Source organism: Calonectris borealis, chromosome Z, assembly GCF_964195595.1.
Source record: "Calonectris borealis chromosome Z, bCalBor7.hap1.2, whole genome shotgun sequence".
Lineage (NCBI taxonomy): Eukaryota > Metazoa > Chordata > Aves > Procellariiformes > Procellariidae > Calonectris > Calonectris borealis.
Genome location: NC_134352.1, coordinates 1788966 through 1808902, shown reverse-complemented (window position 1 = coordinate 1808902; position 19937 = coordinate 1788966). Strand labels below are relative to the sequence as shown.

General features: G+C 35.2%; 1 protein-coding gene across 1 annotated transcript in view; it reads right to left on the bottom strand.

Moving 5' to 3' along the window:
- The window catches only part of KIAA0825 (KIAA0825 ortholog), a 261914-nt gene that overhangs the window by 130959 nt on the left and 111018 nt on the right, over positions 1-19937 (bottom strand). Inside the window, exons 12-15 of the mRNA XM_075136551.1 lie at positions 17970-18080; positions 12624-12763; positions 1860-2048; positions 322-555 (exon numbers count right to left, since the gene is read on the bottom strand). Coding sequence (XP_074992652.1) covers positions 322-555; positions 1860-2048; positions 12624-12763; positions 17970-18080 — 674 coding nt within the window. The remainder of the gene's footprint in view (positions 1-321; positions 556-1859; positions 2049-12623; positions 12764-17969; positions 18081-19937) is intronic.

The following is a 19937-nucleotide window of genomic DNA, read 5'->3' as shown; positions in this document are numbered from 1 at the left end:
GACATTATGCTTTACTCTGCCTTGAATCCCACCTTACTACTGCCAGATGCTAAAAACATTTTCAGTACTATTATTATCAGTACTACAATACTGGTTATTTTAAAAAGCTTGTTTGTGTATGCATGGGTGTAAGCTTCAAGAAAGAGGTACTGAATTTTAACGCTAAGTACTTAAAAAAAACCACAGGATGCTTGGAAATTGTTTTGTTCATTGTCAAACTGCAATGCTCATGAACTATAGCAGTTCAATTTTGATATATACTCATTAAAGGGGTAACAAGCTTTTATGACAAATTTATAAAACAGTATAAATTTCACCCACATTTTCCAGATTCTTTTCTCTTCATTTCCCGAGGAGTGTAATTCCATTCCTTCGGAACCGTTTTCAGTAAACTTTCAGGAACTATTTGCTTGTGCTGGTACGTTCCATAGTTTTCTGTTGCTTCCCATGAATGCATCAAAGAAATTATCTGCTTCACTATACCCTTGACTGAATTAATCAAAGTCAACTTCAAGCATCTGATAACCTCTGGCTCCGACTCACCACAACTGGAAACTTCAGAAGGAAAAATTATTAAATATTCACTAAGTGTAGTCATTTGTGTAAATCTGTTTCAGAAAGAAGTGTTTCAGAATTCTTATGGAAAGAAAAGTAAAACATTATGATTCATAATAACTTAGACCTATTGGTCTGTTACGAATTAAAGAAAGAGTATAAAGCAAAACAATGTAGCATCTTGTACCATCTTAATACAGTACTGACAAAAAATACAATTTAATTTATTTCCTTCATCCTCATTTCTCCATCAATATATTTCTAAAAATTTCATTTCAGCTGACTGATGTCTTCCTTTTTATATGGAGTACATTTAATTACTTGTTAGACAAGGCAAATGGATATACCTATTTTTTTCTGCTTCCTTGTCTTCATAGTATTAATGAAGTTGTGTTTATTAGATAGTCAAACTGTTATACTAGAGAACAGCAAAGGAAAAAAGTACATTTTGGAAGCAAAAATGCATACAAATAATAGTCATCAACAGAGACATAGCGTGTTATCAGAGACTGCATGTTGAAAATAGACCATCCTAAATACAGCTATTACATTACAACAAGTATCAATCTTCTCCACATTCTTAATACCACAGAGAATTGCGGTTTTTCCATTGCCATGGAGCAGCAGTGGTCAGGCAGAATGCTGCAGGACATATCAGAGATGTCCTTTGACGTGTCAGGTCCTTTGCTTATACTTTTGCTTGTCTGTACTTTTTGCTGATCTAAGTTTTATTCTTCTCTGCGTGGCCTTTCTGGAAGCTTCCATGCAATATTTCTGTGTTTTTCTTCCTCTTACACCTTAGAGTTCTATTTTTTGCAATACCATTTTTCTCTAAGGTATACCTGAGCACTTTTACCACCATTGTTTTCTATTTTGTGATATTCGTAATTGTATTTCCCCTCTTACATTCTCCCATTTTCTTCCCTTCTCTTCTCTTGAGCTTTCCTGCATTTTAGCCATCATTTGCAAGATCACCCTTCTAAATCTCACCTCTCTTTTCTGGTTGAATATTGCTTTTCCTTGGGGGCAGCGTTAGTTGCTGTAATTGTGAGGGTGGCTCTCCCTCTCCATGGAAAATTAGGAGCCTGTCTGCCTGTTGACAGCAGAGTCTATAGGCTTTCTTCAAAATTTTCACCACTCCTACGGTGACCTGATTGCTCGAAACACTTCAGTTAAACTATAATTTTGAAGTAAGCTACCATCATTTAATCTGATTTATTAAAGTAAAAATAATATGCACCACATGTCTGAAAACTGACAACGTTTAACATCAGATTTTAAATACTTATTAATAAATTAAATACCTGTCATATTGTATAAGCAATTCCACAACTGCTCTTTTTCCATGTAGGTCTCAAAAGCAATGCCAAGAGACTTGGGTGATAAAGTGCAGTAAGACAATACTGTGAAGATTATTTCAATCAGACTAGGCTGTTTGTTATTTATCTGTTCTAAGAGAGAACATTGTTCATCATGATTCAATACTTCATTTCCTTAAAAATAAACAAAAACATGGTTACAATAATTTCCAAGTAATTCAAGTTCACAGTAACAAATAGTATTAATCAAAGCAAACTGTAAACTGTATCTGAATAGCATTTCAAACAACAGTAATACTTACAGATATTGAAATCTGATCTTCCTCTGCATAATGACATTTCATTGTCTTCCTGAATTACATGTAGCCATTAAAAAAAGACTCAAGCATGTTCACAAACTATGGAATATGCCTATTTAATTCAAAATTCACTCGGTATACAATTAGAATTTGATTATTTACTAAATATTAATTGGAAGTAAATTGTACTACTTCTGTAGAATCACAGTCAAAAAGTTATTACTGCTCAACTCCTCTTACCAATATATTAGTCACGTGAAATAACAGAACCTTATTTAGTTATATAAAATAAAATGAAGTAGCAGCTGCATACTCCCCAAAATAGGTTGGCTTTGTTTTCAGTATAAGATGCAATTGAGAAGAAATCATTTCCTCAAAACAAAATCTCAACTCTGCTAAGATACAGATACCTAAGTTTTTAAAGACAACTAGTGATTTTCATAGAGTTGAAAGCTAACAGCTTACATAACATGTATTTCTAAATGTTTTTCGTAATCATTATAAAACATTCTCCCAGCCGAAATATAATGATGTGTTTAAACCTCTTTGAACCAATGCAACTCAATGGCTTTGACTTGTGCTAATGTCAAAGACCTCAGTTTCCCACATATTTGTGGAATATGCTTTTGATGTTAATAAACATAATAAATGACCATAGCCAGAACCAATTAAACGCTTTTATTTTAAATTTCTAGTTTGCAAAACTGAAAGTTTCTGTAAAACTGATTTAGATTAAATTATACTTGAAAATGTCGGGTTTTATGCCAGTTTGCTGCCTGTATCTTTAGCAACCTGTGCAGGAGAAAGATGGGAGAGACTAATTTCTAGGCTGTGTTTTTCTAGTGGAAAATTGCTGCTTTCCACCCAGCTCTGAATGACTTCAGAATGTTGCAAAATTAAAAAATCTCATTTTACTCTTCTCTGAATTTCTACAATCTAATTCACACATTATTGTAAACCATTCAGTCTGGGTAGTATGCAACCTTAATAGAAACAGCCCATAGGATGTAGAAAGCTGAAAAACAAGACCAGTGATTTCATAACCAAGAAGCTGTGTTTTTTTTTCTCCCAAGGCAGAAGACAGATCAGCAATAAGAATTTTTTTTAGTCAGCTTTTTCTCCTATGAGTTGAGTGAGCGGGCATATTTTGCTGAGACACCTTCCAATGCCAGATGCTTCCGAGTGAAGAATCAAATGGATTCCACTAATTCACTCAAATCAGAGATATGTTGTCTAATATGGATATGACAAAGAAAGAACCAAGAAAGCAGAAAAAGCAGTTCAAAAAGGAAAACCCAGAGGTATTCAAATTGTGAGATGAAAATTTGAATTGAACTTTGATTATATTACTATAGGTATTTTTTTTTTAATTAATTTAACCAAATTATAGGGAGGAGGGTTTGCTGAGATTTTAAATACTATGTAAACTGTCTTTGCAGAACATGATGGGAAATTGCTTTGTTTAAAGGAGCTTATGACTTGAAATGAAGCTTAAATTTGCTTTAAGATTGTGCCATGAAAGTTTGAGTCACTACTTATTAATAACTTTTCTAATCAACTTAGTGCTATCAATAAATTTAGATAAATGGAAAGACACATAAAAGAATTCTGTAGGGGATTATACAAATATCTTCTTGTAACTAGTGTATAATAATACAAGTCTTGTGCTTTTAAGCAAAGATCTTCAGGAATCTACTGGGAAACTATTCTGAGGCAAAACATAACAAGATACATAAGCTTTCATCAGCTTTTTCTTGTTTTACCCTGAAATAAATGTTGCCTTCATTGTAAGAATACCTGACCGTTCAAAGCTCAGGTTGAAATGAGTTTTCTGATTGATAAACTGTCATGGATCATAGAATCATAAAATCATAGAATCATAGAATAGTTTGGGTTGGAAGGGATCTTAAAGGATAATGTCAGTTGGTTGAAAGGTTTAGCTAGTTGATCAGTATAGCTGGTTAAATATTATGAATTAAGAGTCTACAGAAAGATATGCAGATTTCTCTTGCCTTAGAATTTTTCTTCAACGTTATTAGCTCACCTGTCATAACATTAAATATTCATCTTAGTTTGAACTCCAATGCAGCCTTCTTGTTAATCATCACATATGAATGGTATTTATACGATAGGCATCATACTTATTGCCCACTGATGCTTCCCTCTATATATTTCTCTTTTTCCCACTCACTGCATTTGTATATCAAAAGCTAATCTGTGAAGGGAATCTAAAGCTCCTACAGGTAGCTCAAAGGAGATGCTTCTTTTTCATTTTAGCAGGACTTACATCCATACATAAATATGGCTATATACTTACCTTAGGTACCTGTTAAGGAAAACCTATTTGTTATTTCCATATAGCATAATGTTCCATATGCACAGAGGATGCCAAAATAGATAAAAATATTAATATTATTAATAAATATCTTTATAAGAAAATGATGTATCTAGTAAATAACAGCTATGCCCTAACCAGTTACAACGAATCATTCTTCCTATGACAAAATAATGCACTTAACCTCTTGGGATAGTACCATGTATTTTAAAAACGTATCTTCAGAGAGGCAGACTTATAAGTGTAATTCATCCATATTTCTTTCTTACTGATAGAAATACCTCCCAGTAACTTGCTGACATTATCACACTCATCCAGCTCTTATCTGCTACTGGTTTAGCCATGAAATTAATCTTACTGAATTTAGAAAATCTTCTGTTATTGACTCTAGACTTTTCCTTCCCTAGTGAATCCTTACAGGACAGACAAGATATAAGCAGTTATACTGTCTTTTTTGACCAAAAGAGGTAGTCAAAATTCAAATTTATACATGCTGTTTCATTTAGGAAGAGAAACTGAAGATGGAGCAAGTCATTTCTGACACAGTTCTTTTATTTGCAAAGACCATAAAACTTCTGCTTTCTTTATAGTTTTAATCAGAGCAGTTGATGAAGATATAAAAAATGCAAACGGAATGTATTTTATTTGTTTATAGAACCAAATCTTTCAGCAGGCACTCTGCATTACTTGCTTCTTTGCATTGTATTCTTAGGGCTGCTTCTGTCATTGGGCTTTTTCTATTCTTTTTCTGTATCTGTTCTGGTAGATCATTTTACTTGTCTTCACAGAGTTGCTCCTCTCCAATGCAATCATTCTCCAGTCAGTCTTGACAGCTAGAATCTATCGTAACTTTGAATATGACTTCATTTTGGCTTTATTTTTTATTGTCTATTATTTTAGTTTTTAATTAAAAACAGAAATTTTGGATCATATTACTTCTATCCTGAATGAAATGCAGATCTTAACCCTACCCATTTCAATTTAGTAAAACCCAAATAATAATAATATCCCCTGTATTAGCTGCTACCTGTGAATCCAATGAATCCTAAATTTGTGAAAAGTAAAAAGCTCAACACAAGACAAAAAGACTTCAACAAACTTTATATCATCTGCCCATAAATTAACATATCAGCAAACTACTTCTGTGCTTATATATTTATACCTCACAATCCCATAGTATTTTACTCTCATTCAACTCCCTTTAGAATTTTTTCTCCCTAAACATTCTATTTTTAACTATCCGAGAAGTTTCCATTAATGAATCTCTTCGTTAATGGCTTCTGTGAAATCTATATCTTACCTGTGTCAAACAGAAAAAATCATTACTATCAGAATACCTCCAGCACTGATTTTATGGGATAGTATGCTGAAATTGTGGCATTCTGATAGCTAAAATTTGATGAGGCACTATTTAATTTAGTCCTGTGGCCACATTACCTCCTTTGTATTACTCCATGTATTGGGATCAAGACTGAACAGGTTACCCTCTTAAAATGTATTCACTCTAGAGCTCTACTGTAGCAAGAAGTTCCTACCAGAAAAGACTAGGTCTTTGAAAAGCTATCCAGATGACCATGTATCACAGTCACAGGGACTATCACAGATTGTCGTGGTTTAACCCCAGCCGGCCACTGAGCACCACCCAGCCGCTCGCTCACCTCCCCCGCCGGGTGGGATGGGGGAGAGAATCAGAAGGGTAAAAGTGAGAAAAACTCGTGGGTTGAGATAAAGACACTTCAATAGGGAAAGCAAAAGCCGCGCACGCAAGCAAAGCAAAACAAGGGATTCATTCACCACTTCCCATTGGCAGGCAGGTGTTCAGCCATCCCCAGGAAAGCAGGGCTCCATCACGCGTAACGGTTACTTGGGAAGACACACGCCATCACTCCGAATGCCCCCCCGCTTCTTCTTCACCCAGCCTTATATGCTGAGCATGACGTCATATGGTATGGAATAGCCCATTGGCCAGCTGGGCCAGCCGTCCTGGCCACGCTCCCTCCCAGCCCCCTGCACATCTGGCAGGGCATGGGAAGATGAAAAGTCCTTGACTAGTGTAAACAATACCTAGCAACAACCAAAACATCAGTGTGTCATCAACATTATGTGATTCTCAGCAGGGCTCTGTTACAGTCCAAATGGAAATTCCTATTCAATATTTCAGAAACTCCATAAAATCTGTTTACTGTTTTCTTTTGCTTATCATTGGAAAGTCATCAAGAGGAATAGGATATCTGATTAAGGTCCCTTTTCTATTGATCTTCCAGCTAGAAGTACATCATGCCAGTAAACCCTTCTACTATTTTACCACATTGGTTATGCAACTCCAGCGTCTGTGGTGGTGCATTCCCACCACCACTTCCTGGGCCGCTCCACGATCTCAGAAACTCCTGTTAAACCTTGGCCTTGGTTAGGCGGTGAAGCGTCCCTTTACCATATCAGGAACTCTTGCGTAGCTGAGGTGGGGGAATGTACCAATTGTACCAGAAACTGCCTGGCCCAAGTGGAGGACGAAAGCAGGGATAATTGTCATCCCCTGAGACCCGCATCTGAGTTGTAGATACTATTGTTACTGAAACCTTGAGAGTTTTGGTGGATGACTGAAGCCAATCATCTTGCGACCCTATAAAGGTTGGTCCCAAGTGAGACCTTCTGAGCTCTCCTGGACCGCAGCGGGCTGCGCCCAGCATCTCCCTCTGAGATGAACGCTCATCAGAGTTTGCAAACTCTTGAGTTTGCGATATTCGGAGGACCGTTGCTGGCTGGCACGGGACCTGGGCTGCAACACTCCTCGAGGCTCAACCGTTTGCCCATTAAGACATGCCAAGACATTTTAGTTCAGTGAGTATATCACTGAAGTCGAGGGGGATTTTTAACAGGTATATCTTTGTATATTTATCTATCTTTGTGTCTTTGTGCGTGTGTGTGTGAATTGATGGAAATACCCGCTAGCAAATACAGTCTGCTTAAATCTTATTATCTATCTTAAAATCGGGAATGAACCTTAGACTACAGCTAAACACATATAATCCCTTAGACATACACTTGACCAAGTCTGGGACTAGGGGTAGATTCAGCCGTGTGTACTCTGAACTTTGTGACTCAACGGGAGGGTCTCCTTACCCTTTTGGTGTTAGACAAAAACCATCGTCCAAATCTGAGACTAAGACTGGATCCAGTCGGGTCTTCTCTGAACCTTGTGACTCAATGGCAGGGTCTCCCTTAACCTTTTCGTCCTTAGCCTCTATATAAATCACTCCAACTCAATTCTAACATGATACCCTGGTTTCGGCTGGGATAGAGTTAATTTTCTTGCTTGTAGCTGGTATAGTGCTGTGTTTTGGATTTAGCATGAGAATAAGGTTGATAACAGCCTGATGTTTTAGTTGTTGCTAAGTAGTGCTTACTCTAGTCAAGGACTTTTCAGCTTCCCATGTTCTTTTCCTTTGAATGCTTCATCCATGTAGTAAGTGATAGATTGAACCTTGCCATCGAACTCTGTTAAGTCGCGTTTTCATAAATTTCTATTAAAATCACTTTCTGCTAATACCTTCGACAGTGATTCTTTGGGCGGCCTCTAAACCACTCATTCATGACAGTATCCAGTAAGTTTACTGGTCAGATGGATATTTTGACGAGACGCCACTTTTAAAATAATTTTCTAATCTTTTGTTGTTAGGCTACCATGATACAGTCTGCTATCATGAAGAAGCTAAGAAAACTTTCAGGTGTTCTGGAGTCTGTACTTCCAAGCTTCATCCTGGATGACCCACAAATATCCGGAGGAGAGAGCTATCTCTGCACAAGCATATAAATTCCTCTAAGAGACCTGTGCTCTTCTAATGAGGACAGTGTTGCAGATTAATCCCCAAGTTTTGTCAAAAAACCTGCGAGACTGTATTTCCCAAAAACTGTGTGTGGTTCAACCATGGGGCACAGTTGCTAGTTTTTCTAGTTGCCTGGTAGACTGTGTCTCAGGATTATTAAATCCAAGGAGTTATTACAAGGAAGCACAAAAATAATGACCTTCAAGTACTTGAAATAAAAGTTTTAAATTGTTATACAGATTTAGCGAATGCCAGGATTTTAATGGAGATGGTAATTTATTTAAGGCATGTACATTTTCTTTTGTACTAACTCACTACTGCCACTAACAGTTCAGTCTGATTCCTAAGTGAGGTCAGTGGGTAAAGTTACCACCTTTCACTCTTCTTTTAGGGTAACTTACAAAAAATCAGTGCTATTTACCTTTAAATGCCTAAAATTTAATTAATTTAAATAAACTTAATTAAAATTCAATTAGTGCTTAAAATTTACCTTAAAATGCCACATTATACATTGTGGCAGTTAAAGAGCTGCTTCATAAGGGGCAAAGAATTGGAGTGGGGGAAAAAAAATATCTTTCCATTCTACAAATGTATTTGCAAGTCATTTCTCTTGCCAGAAATCGGTTTATAAAAGCACAGTCTTAGAAAACTCTTCATATCTATTAGTGTCTAGGCAGTTGCTGATACTGCACGACACAGTTCTATTTTCTCAGTAGAAATCCTCCCTTCCCCAGCCTGCTTATGTGTGCAAGGTAAATTATCTCTTTTTGAAGCAACTCACATTTCTTTGGGTCCAATTTCACATTTGCAGCCTTAAACTTATCAGAGAATATTTGAAAACGTTACTATCAGTTCTTATTTCAAAGTTTTAGTGGGGACCAGGATATCATCTAGGTTTAACTGTAAAGGCTACACGATACCCTCTTCCATTAGTCTCTCAAATACGTGTTGTGCAAGCCAAAAACATTAGGTGAAACTGCCAATGGCCTTGGCCTGCTGTGAAAGCAGTTTTCTTCCAGTTTATCTCCACATGCCAGTATTCACTTTAAAGTTGTGTGTAAAAAATGAAATTAAATCTCTGTCACAACTGGAGTCTCATCTATTCATTGTAATGAATAAGATTCTTTTTAAAAGGAGTACATTGCTTTTTCTATTGTACATCGTTAACTTGGTGCTACAATCTCTTCTTCTCAAACAAAAGTACATATGAGGCCCAAGGACTGATTGAAGGCCTTGGATGTGCCTCGTTGATGACTTCTCAGTAACCTCTTTCTTATCTGCTATTGGTAAATGGTGAAGTGTCTGTTGACGGAAGAGGTTCCTTTTGGTATTAATCCTGTGTTGGGCCAATGTAATTCAATAAAGCTATTGCTTTTTGCTTTATTATGCAAAGAATAACTCCTGGTTCCTGGAAATAAAGACTCTCAAATGAGAAGTCACAGACTGTTCTGCTGGCATGCTGTGCATTTAGAGCAAGTCTAGCAGAAATTCTCAGAGTTCACTTTCACCCTTCCCGTTTTCATATCGGCATCTGCTGGATTCAGTAACTCATATTATGCAAGCATCACTTCCTTTATTCCTCTATTGTTTGTTGCTTGTCAAAATAATCCATTTCTGTTTCATATCCATGGGTGATAAAGCAATTCTGGTAAAAAATTCCGCCAAGAAAATTGCAAAACAGTTTGTTTTGTCAGAAAATTAACACAGTACCAGCTACCTCCATTATTTCTCTCTGCAAAGGCACAGCAAAGGCCCTAAACCCTTCATGCACTCAAGAACATGTCTTAAAAGAAATTTTCTGAATGTTGGACCTATAGAAAATGACTCTGGGATTATATTACACTGTAAGTAACTGTAATTCAATACATCTAGGTTATTTAGACTTGTAGTTTAAGTTATAGAGGTCCAATATATAAATTCAATTTTTCAACTATTTTTTCAAAGGTGCCTTTTACCCCGTGGCCATACTCACTGGAGACAAAAAAGTGGTTCAGTTTTGGGTATCCTGATTTATTACCTTTAGTATTTTTGATGTGATAACTTCATATTTGAGAAGCATTATACTTTTAATGTACATTTCATATATCATATTGCACAAAAAATGACCAAAGTCCAAATCTTGTCACCTCCCTGTTCAGACACCTTATAGTTACATACATGGAGTTTCAATAGCTTCAACAATTATTATAACCTTATAATATTTAGCAACACTAAATCATGCATACATGCATTCCCCCAAAATACTCTTTCTACTGAGACAAGTTTGCCAATCCCAACAGTACTCCCTACTATGATGGGGAATATACATTATTTCTGATCGTCACCATGGTACAACCATGTGAGAACAATGGGAGTGCAATTAAATTAAATGTGTTTGGGTGATGCCTACTGTAAGTATCCCAAAGTATTGCTACAATAAAAAAAAAGTTATCATTACCTAAAAACATCTACATATAAGCACCTCTTCATACAGAATTTTTTACTTCTGGCCTAGTTTTTAAAGGGAAAAGGAAAGACTGAGTGTAAAATAAAGTAAAATGTGAGAAGACTTTTCCTATTAAAAAAATTCTTATCATCTAATTAAATACTAGGGAGTTTTGTTATCACTAGGGCAAATCACTCAAAGGTAACTATGGTATACTTAGCTTTTTATCTGTTTTCACGCATAATATTACACGTTGCAAAATTTTACTGTTGATGAGTACATAATTCTGTAAGCCTTTTATCCTGCTGAACAGAAGAATCTGAAACTATCATTGCTAGTACTAAGGTATAGCTTATTAGTCCAACTTTCCTTGTACTAATACACAACAGCTCATGTAATAAAAAAAATTCTAGCTTATATAAGCATCAGAAAGCTGCTGCATAGGAGAAGGAATAAAGAACACAATCATTTTATCATTAGATAATTAACCCTATTGAAATTAATTTAGAAGATATCGATCATCGCAGTTTTCAACTTCATCTAAACTGAAGGTTTATTCACACCAATTATAATTACATTAATAAAGTCTGTGTAAATAGCACATTTTCTAATTCAAAGTAGCATATATTTCCCTGAAGCTCAAGAGGTTGGTCAGTCAACAGATTAATACATTCTGTCACTTAATATCTGTGATAATTTAAGCAGCTAGTAAAATTCAATACTGGATAACACTAGGGTAAGAACATGATCCTGATCAAACATTTGTCACTCTTTGTAAAAGATGACAGGTATTTGAATAGGCAAGTGGATGCAGTGCAGTTCTCAATAAGATGCATGACAGAAGTGGAAGCAATGTTGTACCCCTGACAAATGTTAGACCTCTTTAAAATGACAGAACTAAATTATGTTGTATCTAATATTATGTGGACCTAATAGTTTTTTTGATAAGTAGGGAGAATTCTTTTGCTGAAGAAAGATAGAAACTGAGACTCTCATTCACTATTACTGCAAAATTATGTCAAACAGGTGATTATACCATTAGCTTTTCAACAATCTGATCACTTGATCCAAAAGCTATTAAAAGGAAAGACGTGATAAAGTTTGTTGCTTCAAACACAATATTAGCAGAATGAAAAGAAAACCTTGTAGAACCGTTCTTTTATTTGTTCTACTTTCACAACAGCATTAATGAGAGTATTAACATGAGGAAGCATATAAATGTACTTCTAGAATGCCTACAGTGACAAACATTTAATAACTTAAACAAAACCTCTAAGAAGCTTTTCACTGTTGAAACATAATTTTGAAAGTGATCTTTCAGACGACTAATCCACCCTTCTAAAAATCTGTGTAAAGCAGTTGTAGTATCAAAGCTCTGTTAAGTTTAAATTCATTTTGACTCCTTTGTATTTATGATAGCAGACTGTTTTATCAAATTGTAGTCTGCTTTAGAATCATAGAATCATAGAATCATTAAGGTTGGAAAAGACCTCTGAGATCATCGTGTCCAACCGTCAACCCAACACACCATGTCCACTAAACCATGTCCCTAAGGGCCTCATCTACACGTCTTTTAAATACTTCCAGGGATGGTGACTCCACCACTTCCCTGGGCAGCCTGTTCCAAGGCCTGATCACTCTTTCAGTAAAGAAACTATGAATACTCAGATTAACTGCAAAACATTCTCATTAAAAAAGCAATGATTTTTTCTTTCTTTTTACCCATTCAAGAAGTGTCCTACTGATAACTGAGTGGCTACTGATACCCCCAAAAAATGACAGCCTTCCTTTAGTATTCAAGTAGTTAAAAATTAATTTGTGTTTCTCACTGATATTCTTATAAGGATTGACAGTATAAATACTTACTTGAACTTTCCAGTAAAATTTTCACTAAGAGACAATCGTGATGTAGCAACGTTTCCAAAAGCAAGTTCAAATTACAGTACGGCTGGGATAAGAGTAGTTTCAGCTGACCCTGGGCTGCCATTTCGCTGGCTGATGGAGTCCTTTCAAAATGTAAGATAAAGACAGAATAATGTAGTTAATTTATCTATGAAATTAATATCCTTAAAGTGCAGATGTAATGCTAACTCCCTTAAATGTCAATTCCTCCCAGATTACTCTGAAAACGCTTTCATGCTTGCTTACTTTAAGGCAGCTCAGGGAAGGCATTACATTTAATCTCAACTAGCTAAAAGCAAATTAACATTTGGTAGTCTGCCAAAGTTAAAACTGATACAAAGCAACCTCGCTTATCTGTTTCATGGAACCATGTTTGCCTTGTTCTACCAGGCAAAAAGGATTTTTTTTGGTGCTTGAATAAATTTAGGGCTATTATTCTTTAGTTCACTATTACATTAATTGTTTAGTAAGAGCTCTGAAGTGTCCTTGATGAAGTATATGAAGCTCTTAATTAAAAAACAGAGAGAATGCTCAAAGGGGCTGCAAGATTCCACATTACATTGACAATTCTTAAATGTCCTGAAAAATCCACCTGAAATATTAGACTGGTTGGATAAGTGCTTTGCCAGCAGGGAGAAGTGAGAAAGTGTAGTACAAATTCATTAGCTTTTAAGGAGATTGCAGTTTGTTTTCTGTTTGCGGTTTCCATGTTCTGCAAAAGTTTAAGTTTCCAAACAAAATAATTCCAGGGCTTCCTCTGAACTCAGCCATGACCCAACACCAACCGTTGAACTCACATTGGAGCAAATAAATTAAAAAAGAAAACAAAAAACAAAACAAAACAAAAACCCAAAAACTTGTCCTGCAAGATGTTTATCACCCACTGTATTTACTATTTTCTTCTTCTTGAAACATTTTAAAAAAGAAGTTTTCAAAATTGGGTTGTGAGTAATTTTTTTCCTTGAAAGCTTAATTTTTCATTGTTTTGAAAGTTTTAACATTAAATTTCAACTCATGTTTAGTCATCGTATTTATTCATTCTGGCTATAAGTTTATACAATAGTTGCTAACATTGGAAGTTTATGCACCACATATGTAAACTTTTATGCACATGAACTTTACATCCACTAGTGTAAAAACTACATATGCACTGACGCGTTAACTATGCAGGCATAAACATTTTCTGCCAGTACACACGTAACACCTTCCGCATCGTTAAAGTCGTCTTCATCAGGAGCTACCTTTTCCTGTCAGACTAGGGAAGGATTTATATGCCTCTGCACATACGCTTTATGTGCCATTTACACACAACTATTGGGGCAGAACTAAAATGGGTTCATGTGGCTGTTTGAACGGAGGGGAACCTCTCTGTTACGTTGCACGCTTCTATGACCATCTGACTCGGCCACGTCTGCCACCACCTAACTCTGCTTGTATGCACGCATGAGAAAAACAGAGATGATTGCACAAAAACTTTGCTGTTCAGTCAAGGTTGCTGTATAGACAATACGCCTAATACAAAACTACAATGCCTGGAAATGAAAACGCCAGCTGATACACTCCTCTAGTTCAGTCCCTCACATGTATGTATGTTTCCATTAGCAGAAAAGCAGTATGCCACATATCTTGCATGGCAACCTTGAAGTAACCTAAGGAAACCAAGCTTCCATCACCCCATTTCCCAGCAGGACCTTTACATCACACTACTATGTCAAAACTTCACAGTTAATACTGTAATAGTCATTTTAGTAAAGGACCATTTTATACACCTCAGCCTTTGGGATTTTAACAGTAAAGCAAATACCTATAAGTTGATAAACAACGTATGTGCCATGAAACTTACGTACAGCTTTTGTGATTTTCATCTGGTATATTACATATGATAATGTAGCACTGGCTCGACAATTGTATTTTTGCATATAAGCACATACTGGATTCTAATATATTTATCAAAATATGTATACGTATACATTTAGATCTTGATAGAACTTGCAACCAAAATAACTTTTCCATATTTAAAATACATATTGCATTCAAACTTTCAACATTAGGGCTTTGCATTCTGAATACTATTAACTTAATTTCTGTATGTTCAAGAATAGTTATATATATATAAACTCTAACGCATGTTAAGAACTAATTGGTAGTTAGTAATTAAAGTTTAAATTAAAACAATTACTATATTCACACTAGAATTAGTGCTATGGCTGAGAGCAAACTCAACATTTCATTAATTCAGTTAAAATATATGGGCCAGTTTCATTTTGTTTCTCCCTTGAATGCCACGTTATCATATCCAATAAGGTCACTCATTGCCTTCAAACTATAAGAAAAGGGACAAGTTTGGTCAATAAGATTTATGAAGGATAATATTTTAAATGACTTTAGAAATAAATGCCATTTTTAGAATATTTGAGTTGAAATAAAACTTGTCTGTCATTGACCAGATGGGAAGTTATCATGTTGTAATATACAGCAGTTCTTGGCTTTTTAAGCCTCTTGCAAATTGAAATGTACAATGGTGTGACTCACTTGGAGGAAAAATAAAATATAGCAGACATTCCCTACAGCCATGAAGCTAGCACCAATAAATGCACTGAGAAGTTTTGTAACGTGCATATGGAGAGGCATATGTTCTCCCATCCTCGTAGCTCAGTACTAGTGAAAATAAGACTAGCCTCATAAAAAGTGACAAAAGGTGAAGTACATATAAATATCACACATATAAATGTTCAGTTTTGTACAGGCAAAGAAAAAAACCAGAACTCTGATTTGCAAATGGTATGATTATAAACCCCAGATGAAGCAAAGAATGAATCACAATTATCACTAAAGGAACTGTAATATAAATTATCAGTAATTATTCAGTTTGATAACCAACTATGTTATTTTGGTTAGTATTCAAGATAGAAAAAAAGAAAACCTCAAATGCTAAGTTCAAGATTTTATAAGGCAAATAAACAGTAACGCTAATCCATGTTAACAACATTGACAAAGATGTTGAAGTCAAATAGATAAAAGAAAACAGACTGTAGCCATTTTTAGGCATGAAAAATAATGTAGTAAATCTGGTTAAATAGTGAAACTGTAAACAAAATCATTTCAGGAACTAGCAAAACTTTCTCTTGAAATATCAAGCTTAGGAAGAGCAAATACTTAATAGGTACATGTATGCCAGGTTAGAGTCTTCAGTGAAAAATTAGGTGGCCACAGCTGGGAGTTGTACAATGGCCTGTGCTTCCACTTTTGTTATGGACAGCGAATATGTATTTTTATTAGATGCAAGAAGTAAAAACATAAAACAATCCAAGAAGAATTAGGATGCTCTGAAAAAGTGTCTTCTGCAATATGCAAACATAATGTGTCTTGTTAATACTCTAAATGCAACATTTCAAGAAAGAAAAGCTTCGATGACATAAATATACAGTGCAAAACCAATAACAAAATTAGAACACCTCAGAATATGTCCCTCAAATTACTTCATTACATACAGATCTTTCACTGTTTTTTCTGAGCAGCTGAAAGGTGTGTTGTTAAAAGAAAACATTAAATATATTACCAACATAGTAATTCACTCATTATCACCAGGACAGTACACATGGCTTTCTATATACGGATCGTCCCCACACAGGTACACTAACTATATCTTCTGAGAGATGTGCTTTCTTTTGGACTCCTCATTTTCCCATTTGGTGGTCAAGACGATGTATATTTTCTCACCTTTTATCCAGGGGAAATATGTAGATGCTGGATAGCTCTGGAATAGTTTTCTGCTATTTAATCAAGATAAATCTGTCCTAAATAGCATCTGTAAAATCCTAATTCCACCTCAAAAAAGAGAATTATGTCAGACTGAAACGGTACCAGCATTTCCCTTACCTACTTTTATGCAGCAGAGGGTACTTACTTGTGAAGTCATCTTCCAAAACTCGTAATTCACAGTATAATTTAAATTTTGAGTACTGGCCTTGGATTAGGGCATCAAAAAGCTTATTGTCTTTTCTAAATGAGTCCTTAATGAAGCATAAATTTTCCCAGAAATAAAGTAGATCCCTTTTTAAGTGATCATGCAGTCATTCCCTCTCCTATATGCCCCCTCCTCCTCTCCTTTCTCTCCACCCAGGCATAACTTATAAAGCCACTGACAAATTTCGTTGAAGCTCAATCGAGAGGTAAAAACACGTGATCTTTCAAGCTTTAGAAAAACTTAAGTTACTATTTCAAGCAGGGAAAAGGACACATTCTGAATTCCACAGTCAGTCACTCTGTCTGGCATTTTGACTCAACTTTGACTCAGTCACAGCATCTATTGCCTCTGGTTCAGCAGGTATCAGAGGCACCAGGGGAGGAGATAACAGTACTGCTGACATGTAGTTAGGGGCGAAGGCTATGGGGAGAAATCAGCACGTTTTGTGTAGTGTAGGGCAAAATCATAGGGAAGATACTGTGATCTTGTGCAAGGTACAAGATACTGTGTATACAAGGTAAGAGGCAATAAACCCACAGCACGTTGGTCTTCAATAGGTCACCATAGGTCACCACTCATATGATAACGTATTCCTCCAAAATATAACAATACTTTCTCAGAAAACACAATAACAACTCACAAAAGCAGCTTTTCATGAAAACGGAGAGTGAAAATCTCTCAGGAAATAACTTTTGAAGAGGAGGAGGAGGTGAAGGGGTTAGGAGAGGATCTACACTGGTGTGGGAGTGCTTCAGGTTCAAAATTAGAAAGGGAATGACAGCACAGCTGGTAGCATATGTCTCATATGTAACTTGTCATTATATGCAGTGACACAGAAAAAGAAATTAAGCTTTTGCCTCTAATCATGCAGTAATCTCCCAAAAAATCAACTACGATCAAGCAGCATATTTTTCAATGAGTTATTTATATATCAAACCTTTTTTCTTAACCAGCAATCATAAACAGAGGCATACATTCTTTATCTCCCCTTTAATTATAAGTCTTTCAAAACAGCAACTGTGCTGAACTACATTATTGTCAAGAGCTATATACTCTTTAATTAAAGCAAGAAAACCTTACAGATAATTCAAATATCAAACTTAATGAATATACTAGCAAAAAGCTACACAGTGCACTGCTTTCAGCGTGACCTTTCTTACAGATTCTTAAAGTTTAAAGATTAGGGAAATCTGCAATGAATTTTAAAAAATGTTTCTGTTTTTTTAATCAGGATATTAACTAGGCATTTATTCAGATGTACTCGTTTCAAAATGTTGTAACAATATTTGATTAATATTGACTATCTGGCGATTCTTTTATAACAATCAACTTTTGATACTCACTTCAGTAAGGAAGAACAGGATGATGGTATGCAAAATAGCCAGTGTAATGGATGATAAAAGACTTCTGAAAAATCTTGAGGAAGTTGTTCATCAGAATTGTTCATAAATGTCCTGAAAAAACCCAAATACCTCCGAATTACATGGAAGACTGAAAATCCCTTCGGATCACTCGTACTAAATATATATGTAAATAGAAGATAGAAAATCCTTTTAAGATAAATAGTACTAATATATATATGCATACACATAATTGCAAATTTATTTATCTTATGTACTGTTAAAAATGTCATTCTATATCTTATTTACCTCCACTCTTTCAAACTTGTTGTCTAGCACTGTTGGTACTGTTAAAGCAGTTTTCTTCATATTTTTACTCCTATATAGCATGTTTTCAAACTATGTTTGAAAATGCACTGAAAAAGCAAATTGCTCGTCAGTCATTCATTTCTATAGCTCTTTTCTTTCTGGATAATACATGCATCATATTATCAATACTTTTATCATAATCATAAGTAAAATATCTTTTGAAATGATAATGGTCCTCTTTTGAATAACATGCAGGTACATATAGACTTTGGATTAAATTGGACAAAATTTGAACCAGAAGCTTTGGATGTTCACTGGCTTGTGAGAAATAGAATACTGGTTAAAAAACCCCGCTGTTTTCAAATGTAAGGACTAGTGAAGGATTAGATAAGTGAGTTTTATGTCACTTCTGCATTACTTCTCTTACCCAAAGGATGTGAGAGGCAAAAATCAGATCTGTCCAATCCACTAATACTAAAAATTAGGTATTTTTATTAATTAATTATATTATTATAAATACATATAATTATAAGATCAGGATTATAGAATTTAATATTTGCTTTTAATTATTATTTAATAATAGATAGTAATAAATGTATTAGTATTTGTACAACTCCGTAGCAACCACTAGGATGCAATAATGTGTGATAGGAATGGATGCCCCTTCCCCTCTTCCCTTTTTACTCTCATTTACACTGAATACAATTCCAGCAGAGAGGATATAGGCTGTTATATCCATCCTCCATTAACCATAATCAGTTCTTACTTTTTTTGCACCTTACTTTTCAACTTATTTGGCTGTGAATTTTTCATCTTAGTAACTTTCCTTCTCTGAAGCTTGTTTTTTTATGTATCATGGCTGGGATTTTCTAAGTTATATAAAGGAGGTAACTACTTTTAAAAATGCCACTTCTACAGAACTCATTTATGGTATATTTGCTTTACTTTCTGGAGTGATTCGAAGTCATTCCCACTTTTGAGTCAGTACTCTTTCTATTGCAGTAAAAGGACATTTAAAAATACCTCATGAAAAGACATGAGGACTTTCTCAGAACAAGAGAATGTTTCTACAAGACATAAAAAAAGCCACTGCCACTACATGCCAACAGTGAGAGTGGATCTAAACACTTAAAACTGGAGACAGAATGGAAAACCCGTTGGAATACAGCCTTCAGGAGCGCCTAACCTAAAAGGTAAAATCTCCTCTTTCTTACAGGGTGCTTTGTCACCACAGCATTAATAGTATTTGTGTCATTTGATTATTTAAAATGACTTTTCAACTCTTTTTCACAGCTGCATATAAGTAATTTAGAAGTGTAGCTATGTGTCTATAAGGTCCTGCCTGCCTATAAGACCCCAGATGAAAGAAGAGAGAGAATTACACTTGTTCAACAAGAAAGACAGGTGTATAGCTTCCGAACTTCTCCAAAAGATAGGGCGATTTATTTGGAAATTATTTTTACTAATGAAACAAAATTGGTAGGAAGAATTTACTACAGACTTCAAAATGATCTTAAGTAAGCAGTATCTGAGCAGAAGGATTAGCACATAGTGAATTTGTGCTCTTCGTGAATTCATGAAAACCTGAAGATTAAAAATAAAGCTGAGCTTGTAATATAGATAAAGGGAGAACTTAAACTAGAAAATAATGATTTTAAAGAA